At 39.4% G+C, this 13,226-nt stretch overlaps 1 protein-coding gene across 1 annotated transcript in view; it reads left to right on the top strand.

Moving 5' to 3' along the window:
• LOC126251688 (dynein regulatory complex subunit 3) overlaps positions 1 to 13,226 on the top strand; it is a 105,787-nt gene that overhangs the window by 89,559 nt on the left and 3,002 nt on the right. Inside the window, exon 9 of the mRNA XM_049952275.1 lies at positions 9,322 to 9,476. Coding sequence (XP_049808232.1) covers positions 9,322 to 9,466 — 145 coding nt within the window. The 3' untranslated portion in view covers positions 9,467 to 9,476. The remainder of the gene's footprint in view (positions 1 to 9,321; positions 9,477 to 13,226) is intronic.

The raw sequence follows: 13,226 nt of genomic DNA, 5'->3' as shown, positions 1-13,226 counted from the left end.
AAAGATTGACTGGAACTGGTGAGACACAATGGAAAATGAAGTTTGAAATAATATTTTACCAAAAGTGCTACATATCCCCAGACTGGCAGGCTGCCCTGTACGATAAGTCGGAAAGAAACAACAAGCTCCAAATGAATATGCAATGTTCATAACAAATATAGGAAAAATATGGGACAGGTTTCAGATAGATTATATAATGGTAAGACAGAGATTTAGGAACCAGGTTTTAAATTGTAAGACATTTCCAGGGGCAGATGTGGACTCTGACCACAATCTATTGGTTATGAACTGTAGATTAAAACTGAAGAAACTGCAAAAAGGTGGGAATTTAAGGAGATGGGACCTGGATAAACTGAAAGAACCAGAGGTTGTACAGAGTTTCAGGGAGAGCATAAGGGAACAATTGGCAGGAAGGGGGGAAAGAAATACAGTAGAAGAAGAATGGGTAGCTTTGAGGGATGAAGTAGTGAAGGCAGCAGAGGATCAAGTAGGTAAAAAGATGAGGGCTAGTAGAAATCCTTGGATAACAGAAGAAATATTGAATTTGACTGATGAAAGGAGAAAATATAAAAATGCAGTAAATGAACCAGGCAAAAAGGAATACAAACGTCTCAAAAATGAGATCGACAGGAAGTGCAAAATGGCTAAGCAGGGATGGCTAGAGGACAAATGTAAGTATGTAGAGGCTTATCTCACTAGGGGTAAGATACATACTGCCTACAGGAAAATTAAAGAGACCTTTGGAGAAAAGAGAACCACTTGTATGAATATCAAGAGCTCAGATGGAAACCCAGTTCTAAGCAAAGAAGGGAAAGCAGAAATGTGGAAGGAATATATAGAGGGTCTATACAAGGGTGATGTACTTGAGGACAAAATTATGGAAATGGAAGAGGATGTAGATGCAGATGAAAAGGGAGATATGATACTGCGTGAAGAGTTTGACAGAGCACTGAAAGACCTGAATCGAAACAAGGCCCCGGGAGTAGACAACATTACATTTGAACTACTGATGGCCTCGGGAGAGCCAGTCATGACAAAACTCTACCATCTGGTGAGCAAGATGTATGAGACAGGAGAAATACCATCAGACTTCAAGAAGAATATAATAATTCCAATCCCAAAGAAAGCACGTGTTGACAGATGTGAAAATTACCGAACTATCAGTTTACTAAGTCACGGCTGCAAAGTACTAACGCGAATTCTTTACAGACGAATGGAAAAACTAGTAGAAGCCGACCTCGGGGAAGATCAGTTTGGATTCAGTAGAAATATTGGAACACATGAGGCAATACTGACCTTACGACTTATCTTGGAAGCTAGATTAAGAAAAGGCAAAGCTGCATTTCTAACATTGTAGACTTAGAGAAAGCTTTTGACAATGTTGACTGGAATACTCTCTTTCAGATTCTGAAGGTGGCAGGGGTAAAATACAGAGAGCGAAAGGCTATTTACAATTTGTTCAGAAACCAAATGGCAGTTATAAGAGTTGAGGGGCATGAAAGGGAAGCAGTGGTTGGGAAGGGAGTGAGACAGGGTTGTAGCCTCTCCCCAATGTTATTCAATCTGTATATTGAGCAAACAGTGAAGGAAACAAAAGAAAAATTTGGAGTAGGTATTAAAATCCATGGAGAAGAAATAAAAACCTTGAGGTTCGCCGATGACATTCTAATTCTGTCAGAGGCAGCAAAGGACTTGGAAGAGCAGTTGAACGGAATGGATAGCGTCTTGAAAGGAGTATATAAGATGAACATCAACAAAAGCAAAATGAGGATAGTGGAATGTAGTCGAACTAAGTCAGGAGATGCTGAGGGTATTAGATTAGCAAATGAGACACTTAAAGTAGTAAAGGAGTTTTGTTATTTGGGGAGCAAAATAACTGATGATGGTCGAAGTAGAGAGGATATAAAATGTAGACTGGCAATATCAAGTAAACCGTTTCTGAAGAAGAGAAATTTGTTAACATCGAGTGTAGATTTAAGTGTCAGGAAGTCATTTCTGAAAGTATTTGTATGGAGTGTAGCCATATATGGAAGTGAAACATGGACGATAAATAGTTTGGACAAGAAGAGAATAGAAGCTTTCGAAATGTGGTGCTACAGAAGAATGCTGAAGATTAGATGGGTAGATCACATAACTAATGAGGAGGTATTGAATAGAATTGGGGAGAAAAGGAGTTTGTAGCACAACTTGACTAGAAGAAGGGATCGATTGGTAGGACATGTTCTGAGGCATCAATGGATCACCAATTTAGCACTGGAGGGCAGCGTGGGGGGTAAAAATCATAGAGGGAGACCAAGAGATGAATACACCAAGCAGATTCAGAAGGATGTAGGTGGCAGTAGGTACTGGGAGATGAAGAAGCTTGCAGAGGATAGAGTAGCATGGAGAGCTGCATCAAACCAGTCTCAGGACTGAAGACCACAACAACAACAAGGGGATGTGGGAAATGGAGAACTGGAAAAAGAAGAGTACGAATGAACTCACATACACACACACACACACACACACACACACACACACACACACACACACACAAACAACTTTTAAAGATCTGACATAAACAACACAGGTACTATATGGGCAATGTCATTTGGTGGCCATGTATGTGTGAGTTGCATTTGCATGAGTGTGTGTGCGTATGTTGTCTAATTGGAGGCCTTTTTTGACAAAAGCTTACTTGTTTGACAGTCTTTTTGTTGTGCCTATCTTTGACTCAACATCTACACTATATGGTGAGTAGCAATCTATGCTTTTCATAATACTGTCATTATTCCATCCTGGGTTTTACATTGTTTGATAGATGGTAGACAATTTGTCAGTGAACATTTCTATCCTACTGATAGTTTGGTAGTCGCAGCCATAAGTGTATATAGCATTTAACATATAATTATTACTGGTGTGAGAGCCATCAGTGTTAAAACTGCAATTTTTCCTTCCTTCCAGCACCTGTGAATCTGATTTACATGACAAACACCCTTATTCTCCAGAATGAGACTTTCACTCTGCAGCAGAGTGTGCACTGATATGAAACTTCCTGGCAGATTAAAACTGTGTGCCCGACCGAGACTCGAACTCGGGACCTTTGCCTTTCGCGGGCAAGTGCTCTACCATCTGAGCTACTGAAGCACGACTCACGCCCGGTCCTCACAGCTTTACTTCTGCCAGTATCTCGTCTCCTACCTTCCAAACTTTACAGAAGCTCTCCTGCGAACCTTGCAGAACCTTTCAGGAGTGCTATTTCCTTGTTGACTCAACTGCTTACTGTCCACTGTTCACCTCTGTACAAGGCTACACCTTGAGCAAATATTTTCAGAAAAGGCTTCCTAACACTTAAAATTATATTATATGTTAATAAACCCTCTCTTTCAGAGATGATTTTCTGTAGCTGAAATGTCATGATCTACTGTGATGTGAGAATATGGTGAAATATATTTATCTCCACAAGACATTATTTTACTTTTGAAAACTGAAACTTTGTTCAGAATTTCAATTTCTTTGTTAAAAATGAGTTTACACTATTGAAACTTAGTGCATAAGTTCAATTTATTTGTTAAAAATGAGTTTACACTACCTCTGAGTCATCAGTATATGCAAGTAACTTCACACTTTATACTTATTTCAGATACAACAGCCATGTAACTAACAGATTGTTTATCATCACTAACTGTGTTAATGTCATGTTTTTAAATTATGCTACTCTTTTGATAGATATCTATGATCCCACACATTTTAAGGAACCCATACAAAATCAGCTTGGCAATTCATATGAGGATAACTTTATATATTTAATTTAAGTTTCTCTGCATTAGTCAATTATGAATCATACAAACTGTACATTTAAGATATAATCTCAACTTCAACTTACTGTTTTTTTTATTTTTTATTGCCTGCAGGGCTGCATTTAAACACAGATCATCTCAGGCTCTCTTATAATCATAGAAGAAATGATATAATTGCTTTTTTCCCTGAGTCATCAGTATTCTCACTGGTCTTATGTGCCCCAGCACGATTCATCTGCTTTGTGATCAGTGCCCGTCTCATTACCTTTGCCTTCATCTGGTTTCCTCTCAAACCACATTATATACTCATTAGATTCTTCATTCCCTCCAACAGATTCAGTAATTCTTCTTCACTTTCACTTGGTATAGCAATGTCACCCAAGAATCTCATCATTAATATCCTTTCACACTGAATTTAAATCCCACTCGTGAACCTTTCTTTTATCTCCATCATTGTTTCATTTCTGGTCTTCCAATCTTAATGTTTTATCTTGGTTCTTGTAAATATTATGTATTTCCCATCATTCCCTATAGCTTACTCCTATTTCTCTCAAAATTTAGAACATCTTTCCCCATTTTACATTATTGAATGCTTTTCTATGTCAACATATCCTAGGAGTGTGACTTGATTTTTCTTCAGCATTGCTTCCCATATCAAGGATGATATGAGAACTGCCTCTCTGGTGCCTTTACATTTCCTAAATCCAAACTGATCATCATCTAACTGTGGTGTTCAAAAAAAAAGTGTTGTATACTTTGAGAGGCAGTAGTACTCATTGAAACAAGAAAAGTAAGTCCAATAAATGTGGGTCCGGAAATGCCTACTTTCCAAGATAAACACATGTTTATTGGAAGAGTTGCATGATGCTTGGTTGTGGACATTAACACAGTCATTGCATGGGTGCTCTGTCAAACGTGTTGGCAGGGTATTATGATGTCTTACTCTCAGTAATCTACCACCATTAGGTGGTCTGCAGTAAGTTGTTTGGTTCGAGTCATATTGTAGGCTACATTAATTTTCACCATGTTTGTGTGCCTAATTGTACAGTACTGTCAACTCTGGGTACATATCATGGTGTTTACCTTCTTCCAAACACAGATTCACTTAAGTGTTTACTGTTATTGCACTGGTGTAGTACACTTACATTTTCTTTCTTCCATCATTTGTTAGCAATGGAAGCCTACTACTCAACAAGTGAAGTGGCGGATATGATAGCTATGGTTTAGCAAATGTACATTACCTGCAAGTCCATGCCCACTATGCTGCAAAACATCCACAGTGCAGAGTACCCTCTGATAAGCTGTTTTTCAGACTTTTCCAGCATCTGAGGGCACAGGTACCCTTGAACTTCAGAAGACTGATAGTGGAGACCCCACACACTCTCATGCCTGACATGGAGGGACATGTGCTAAGTTCGGTGGAAGAAACCCCTGAGTCTAATGTGTGACGATTAGCAGCAGGAGAGGCGATGTCTGACTCTCTTTAGGAAAGAGGAAATCAGCACCAATTCTCAATCAACATATGGGCAGGTATATTTGGCGATAGATTAATAGGGCCATACTGCTACCACAAAGGTTAACTGGGGGCATTATTTGGACTGCGTCATTATTGTATTACCTACCTTACTGGAGGGTGCACCATTGCAGCAACAAATTCAACTGTGGTCCACGCATGATGGTGCACCTGCACACTTTCGTCACAGTGTGCACAAACATCTACCGCAGACATTTTGGGGCCACTGGATTGGTGGGTGGTGGGGGGGGTTGGCCCAACACCTTGGCCGACTCATTCCCCAGACTTCAATCCCCTAGACATTTGGTTATGGAAACACTTGAAGGACTGAGTCAATGCCACACCACACCAACCAACAGTGTGCATGGTCACATCTTGAATTCATGCTACCAGGCACAACAACAACCAGTTAAAGTGTGTGTGTGTGTGTGTGTGTGTTTGTATTCTGCTCTTGCAGCTGTGAGAAAAAAATTCTGCATAACTTTATTTGTTAAGGAAATCTTTCTGTCTTTGTGTATGTGTGTGGTTTCTGCTCTTGCAGTTGTGGGTAACAATTTTTGTATATCTTTATTTTAATAAAAAGACATTGTGGGCACCTTAAAAGTTGTCTTAAGATCCATAACATCTGATAGACAATTTATTTACCCATGATGTCATAAGAAGATCAAGCAACCACTGTCCATGGTTTAGCAGGAAACTCTGACTTCACTCAGTATTATAGTCCGATTCACATATGATGGCAGCTCATACAGGTTGAGGGATGGACAGGGATTACAGAGTTTCCAGTCCCAAGCAACAATTGTGGTACATGAAAACATGTGCTTTGCACTTTAAAGCATGTACTGCATTCTGCAGATTATGTCTCAAGCTTGCTTATGTAGAATTTGCTGCTTACCAGCACCATCAGTGATGACACCTTGCAACAAATAGAGTGAACATACACTAAATAACTCTCTATGGTCTTGTTTAATGCTCACATTGACTAAGAAATTCATAACAGAGTGCTCAGAAAGCTACTGAAAGCTCATTGGCTGTCACAGAATGTGCGACTTAGGTGTGCAGATTGAGCCTAAACTTGATCGTCATCATTAAATAGAAGTGATTAGCCAATAGGATTATTTGAAATTCATTTTAAGACTGATTGTTTGGGAAAGTAATATATTTGAATGAATTATAAGTGAGATTTGCTTGGTTATTATGTTCCTTTTTTGTTATCTTGTATTTATGTAATAAGTATGTTTGCTTACAGTTACAGTATCTTTTAAAAATTGAAAAACTGTACCCCCCCCCCCCCCCCCCCGGACATGTCTCTCAACCTTTTTTCCTTGTAGGCACTCATAGATATTTTAATAAATCAAATTTAATATCATAATGACTTTGATTGTTTATATTTTTTGAGTCTCATCAGTTCATTAAATCATAAATTGTATATAAAAATAGTGTAGAATTATATAATAAACCATAAATGCCACATTATAGGACTTAAGATTAAAAATTGCTGTAAAGTGTTATTTTTGCATACTACTTAAAATTTCTCACAGTAGTGCCTACATCACTAGTTCACCCCAGGGGTCTGTAGATCATAAATGTAGACCAGATTGGTTGCACATTTTGATGAAAGATAGTCAGATCTCTGTATGTTTCAGCATTAATCACCATTGTTTTACTTGTAATATCCACCAAACATCAAATTCTGCATGTCAAAAAATCTGTCTTTTGTGGGCCACCTAGAGAATTTTTTAAACTTGTGGAGGCATTGTTCAGTTGAGGCCTCTTGTCTTAGGGTTAAGTGTTAATGCGTTCACTTCCAGTACACCTTTGTATTTCAAATCTTGAGTTAATTGACAAATTAAAAAGTTCTCTTCAAAAGGCTACACTTATTTGCAGTATATGTAAGAATATATATATTTATATAATAGAGGGAAACATTCCACGTGGGAAAAATATATCTAAAAACAAAGATGATGTGATTTATCAAACGAAAGTGCTGGCAGGTCGATAGACACACAAACAAACACAAACATACACACAAAATTCTAGCTTTCGCAACCAACGGTTGCTTCGTCAGGAAAGAGGGAAGGAGAGGGAAAGACGAAAGGATGTGGGTTTTAAGGGAGAGGGTAAGGACTCATTCCAATCCCGGGAGCGGAAAGACTTACCTTAGGGGGAAAAAAGGACGGGTATACACTCGCACACACATACACATATCCATCCACACATATACAGACACAAGCAGACATATTCAAAGACAAAGAGTTTGGGCAGAGATGTCAGTCGAGGCGGAAGTGCAGAGGCAAAGGTGTTGTTGAATGACAGGTGAGGTATGAGTGGCGGCAACTTGAAATTAGCGGAGATTGAGGCCTGGTGGGTAACGGGAAGAGAGGATATATTGAAGAGCAAGTTCCCATCTCCGGAGTTCGGATAGGTTGGTGTTAGTGGGAAGTATCCAGATAACCCGGACGGTGTAACACTGTGCCAAGATGTGCTGGCCGTGCACCAAGGCATGTTTAGCCACAGGGTGATCCTCATTACCAACAAACACTGTCTGCCTGTGTCCATTCATGCGAATGGACAGTTTGTTGCTGGTCATTCCCACATAGAATGCGTCACAGTGTAGGCAGGTCAGTTGGTAAATCACGTGGGTGCTTTCACACGTGGCTCTGCCTTTGATCGTGTACACCTTCCGGCTTACAGGACTGGAGTAGGTGGTGGTGGGAGGGTGCATGGGACAGGTTTTACACCGGGGGGCTGTTACAAGGGTAGGAGCCAGAGGGTAGGGAAGGTAGTTTGGGGATTTCATAGGGATGAACTAACAGGTTACGAAGGTTAGGTGGATGGCGGAAAGACACTCTTGGTGGAGTGGGGAGGATTTCATGAAGGATGGATCTCATTTCAGGGCAGGATTTGAGGAAGTCGTATCCCTGCTGGAGAGCCACATTCCGAGTCTGGTCCAGTCCCGGAAAGTATCCTGTCACAAGTGGGGCACTTTTGTGGTTCTTCTGTGGGAGGTTCTGGGTTTGAGGGGATGAGGAAGTGGCTCTGGTTATTTGCTTCTGTACCAGGTCGGGAGGGTAGTTGCGGGATGCGAAAGCTGTTGTCAGGTTGTTGGTGTAATGGTTCAGGGATTCCGGACTGGAGCAGATTCGTTTGCTATGAAGACCTAGGCTGTAGGGAAGGGACCGTTTGATGTGGAATGGATGGCAGCTGTCATAATGGAGGTACTGTTGCTTGTTGGTGGGTTTGATGTGGACGGACGTGTGAAGCTGGCCATTGGACAGATGGAGGTCAACATCAAGGGAAGTGGCGTGGGATTTGGAGTAGGACCAGGTGAATCTGATGGAACCAAAGGAGTTGAGGTTGGAGAGGAAATTCTGGAGTTCTTCTTCACTGTGAGTCCAGATCATGAAGATGTCATCAATAAATCTGTACCAAACTTTGGGTTGGCAGACCAACCTATCCGAACTCCAGAGATGGGAACTTGCTCTTCAATGTATCCTCTCTTCCCGTTACCCACCAAGCCCCAATCTCCGCTAATTTCAAGTTGTCGCCACTCATACCTCACCTGTCATTCAACAACATCTTTGCCTCTGCACTTCCACCTCGACTGACATCTCTGCCCAAACTCTTTGTCTTTGAATATGTCTGCTTGTGTCTGTATATGTGTGGATGGATATATGTGTGTGTGTGTGAGTGTATACCCGTCCTTTTTTCCCCCTAAGGTAAGTCTTTCCGCTCCCGGGATTGGAATGACTCCTTACCCTCTCCCTTAAAACTCACATCCTTTCATCTTTCCCTCTCCTTCCCTCTTTCCTGACGAAGCAACCGTTGGTTGCGAAAGCTTGAATTTTGTGTGTATGTTTGTGTTTGTTTGTGTGTCTATTGACCTGCCAGCACTTTTGTTTGGTAAGTCACATCATTTTGTTTTTAGATATATTTTTCCCATGTGGAATGTTTCCCTCCATTATATTCATTAACTTTGTTTTTAAATATATATATTTAATTACAGAAGGGTTCTTACGTTTTTTTCAGGGAGGAAATAAGACGAAATAGATCAAAAATTAATGAGTTCAACCATTTCTTTGAAATACAGAGACAAGAATTTGAAGAATTAGCTTATCAGGCATTTAAGCATGAAGAAACTACAGAATCCCATGAAAGTCACTGTCAGGATTAGGAGTTCCTTTGTAAATATGGTTTTCAGCAATGTTTGTACAGTGCTACAACATATATAATTTTTGTTGTAGTAGAAGAGTATAAACTTTCTGATTAACTATTGTTCATATAGGGCTACAAAAGGTTTTTAAAATGAAGTTTTACTCTCATTTTATTAACAAATAAAAAAATCATTTTTGTGTTTAACAGTTGTTTATTACTTTAAACAGTGTGCTTCACATATGCTGTGATGCAGTACATTTTTTATTACAGTACAGATAAATTTCAAAAACAATATAGTGCAACTACTTTACATGCAAGCTACATATGTAGAATATCTGTTACTGGGTGGCACTTTGTGTGACTGGTGATTATTGAGAATGCACGACATTAACAATTCCCAGACCATGATACACACAAACATTGATGTGGTTCCTTTTAGTAACTCGCTGTGTCATTTCCAACAAAATATATATCTTGCTTTCAATTTTTGCGGCTATTAACACTTTGATCTCCAACATTTTGTGCATAACATGTACCATAATGTCTGGGCATTGCAACTTTTGGCTGGCAGTAACTCTACTGCTATCAGTCCAGCAGAGGACAAGTACGCAGCCTGTTAAAAGGCTGATTTTTACAGCTGTTTTGTTGTACACGATTGCATTATACCCTTATATAAGCGAATAAAGATTATTAAGGTGGCCTAAGAGATCAGCCAGTGAAATACTGGTACTTAAGAGATGAGTAAATTAAGGAATGCTACAGGGAATTTAGGCTGATTCCTTTGGAGTATTAACGTATGTTTAGCACGCATTTGAATTATACTGTTGCTTTATTCACAGATTACTTTGCTATGAATGATGGTCCTACACATACTTTACACAGTGTTACAGATAGAATCTGAATTAGTTCTAGCAGATCAGTTGCAGGCAAATGAACAGTATATTATATCACAAAGTTGCACTACATTCACAGTTCAAATTCTCAAATTGCAAACTGATACATAGAAGGCAAATTTCTGAATAGTAGTTTAGGCTACAGCAATGTTCCTACACAGCCCCCAGGCCTTTTTAGACCCCCTTACCTCCATGGCACCGACCAGCTAAAGACCATGATGTCTTCCTTCCATGCTCTGTCATGAGTTGTGTTACATGACACTACTCCAGTCAAAATAATATCCATGTACCTAACCATCATTCATTTACAAACTTTTTTTTAATATTCAAATACTTCAGCTAAATACATTACCCAATTACGTACACAGTTATTGTGATCACATACTATCGTATTTTCTTATCACTGTTTTTATTTTAACACATTGCACAAACCAGAACAGAATTCGCTTGTCAAAACAACTGCTTAGTTAAATTTCCTTATATATTAGAAATGTGTGCTGGCCCAAGACGAACTCAGGACCTTTGCCTTTTGTAGATAAGTGCTTTACCGAATGAGCCACTCAAGCATGACTCACAACTAGTCCTCACAGCTGATCAGTGTAGTTTCCCTGTAAACATTAAGGATCTGTTAATTGTTCTTGGTTCTACTGAGAGGTGTTCAAAGACGTTTAGTTATCTCCATTGAGCACTTATAGCTTTTATGAAAAATTATATTTATATTAATAAAAACGATTTTATTCTTTATATACCACTGATAAAAATAGAGTGAAATTGTGACATCAATTATATACTGATCTATGCATTAGTTGCCTTTTCTCAAAACTGTTTGAACTGCTAATGAGAAGAAATCCAAGAGGAAGAATGATTATGATGTTCTTCACTCCCACAATTTCCATACCTCTAATTGCTACTTGTCTCTGTCCTGCAAGTATCTCTACTCGGTTACATACCACTCATCCAATTATCTTTATACTCTTCATTGTTTCACACTGGCCCTCTGTCATTAACTTGATTTATAGGTGATAGGAGAGGATGCCCTATAGCTTCCCCACAATCCTAAATCTTTTATATCACCATGTGCAACATGCCACCCCTCATATTTGCACAAAGGCAATCTCTCTTTGTCCTGTATCTCATCCCTTTCCTTACTGTAACTCCTTGCCCTAGGTCTTGCTTTCCATTCTCTCTCAGTGAATGTTGTTGTTGTGGTCTTCAGTCCTGAGACTGGTTTGATGCAGCTCTCCATGCTACTCTCTCCATGCTACTCTATCCTGTGCAAGCTGCTTCATCTCCTAGTACGTACTGCGGCCTACATCCTTCTGAATCTGCTTAGTGTATTCATTTCTCGGTCTCCCTCTATGATTTTTACCCTCCACACTGCCATCCAGTGCTAAATTTGTGATCCCTTGATGCCTCAGAACATGTCCTACCAACCGATCCCTTCTTCCAGTCAAGTTGTGCTACAAACTCCTCTTCTCCCCAATTCTATTCAATACCTCCTCATTAGTTATGTGATCTACCCATTTAATCTTCAGCATTCTTCTGTAGCACCACATTTTGAAAGCTTCTATTTTCTTCTTGTCCAAACTATTTATTGTCCATGTTTCACTTCCATACATGGCTACACTCCATACAAATACTTTCAGAAATGACTTCCTGACACTTAAATCTATACTCGATGTTAACAAATTTCTCTTCTTCAGAAACGGTTTCCTTGCCATTGCCAGTCTACATTTTATATCCTCTCTACTTCAGCCATCATCAGTTATTTTGCTCACCAAATAGCAAAACTTCTTTACTACTTTAAGTGTCTCATTTCCTAATCTAATTCCCTCAGCATCGCCTGAGTTAACTCGTCTACATTCCATTATCCTCATTTTGCTTTTGTTGATGTTCATCTTATATCCTCCTTTCAAGACACTGTCTATTCCGTTCATTTGCTCTTCCAAGTCCTTTGCTGTCTCTCACAGAATTACAATGTCATCAGCGAACCTTAAAGTTTTTATTTCTTCTCCATGGATTTTAATACCAACTCAGAATTTTTCTTTTGTTTCCTTTACCGTTTGCTCAATATACAGATTGAATAACATTAGGGAGAGGCTACAACCCTGTCACACTCCCTTCTCAACCACTATTTCCCTTTCATGTCCCTTGGCTCTTATAACTGCCATCTGGTTTCTGTACAAATTGTAAATAGCCTTTCGCTCCCTGTATTTTACCCCTGCCACCTTCAGAATTTGAAAGAGCAGTGAATATTATATTTACTTATCCCATTGTTGCTCTCCCAGACAAGACTTCCAAGTGCTGTATTGAAACTGAGGAAATGTAAGATACATAGGTAATGAAATGAAAGAAAATTGCTCCAAACTCTTGATAGGAGAGACAAAATGCTTCAAGTTAACTATGAACTAACAGAAGAGATCTGAGTTTCATTGTATCAACAACACTCAAAATAAGTCACAGCATGCAATCTGAAATGAAATGTGCAGAAGAGAAAGGATGAAGAGGATTATCAGCTGCTTTCTTTTAAAGGAACCATCGGGAATTTAGGAGAATCACAGGAAACCTAATCTGGACAGCCAGGCTGAGAATTGAACTTTTGCCCTCCCACATACAAGTCCAGTGTCTTACCCTGCTGCCTTCTCACTTTGCAAAGTATGCAGAAATGCAGAGGGAAATGTGAGGAAAGGATGAAGCAGGGAGGAGGAATTGGATTAGGAGTCATTACTTTCAGGTTCCAACATTCATACTTCCAATCATGGAGAAGTACTGTAAATGGACTATTTAGCTGATATTACACTGTTCCCCATCTATCTGGTCTTAAATTATTCTGGATTTATGCTTCCTGTTTTGCTTACTAGTACCCTTCACAATTTTCTTCACCTC

Source organism: Schistocerca nitens, chromosome 4, assembly GCF_023898315.1.
Source record: "Schistocerca nitens isolate TAMUIC-IGC-003100 chromosome 4, iqSchNite1.1, whole genome shotgun sequence".
NCBI lineage: Eukaryota > Metazoa > Arthropoda > Insecta > Orthoptera > Acrididae > Schistocerca > Schistocerca nitens.
This window is presented reverse-complemented; position numbering and strand designations above follow the sequence as displayed.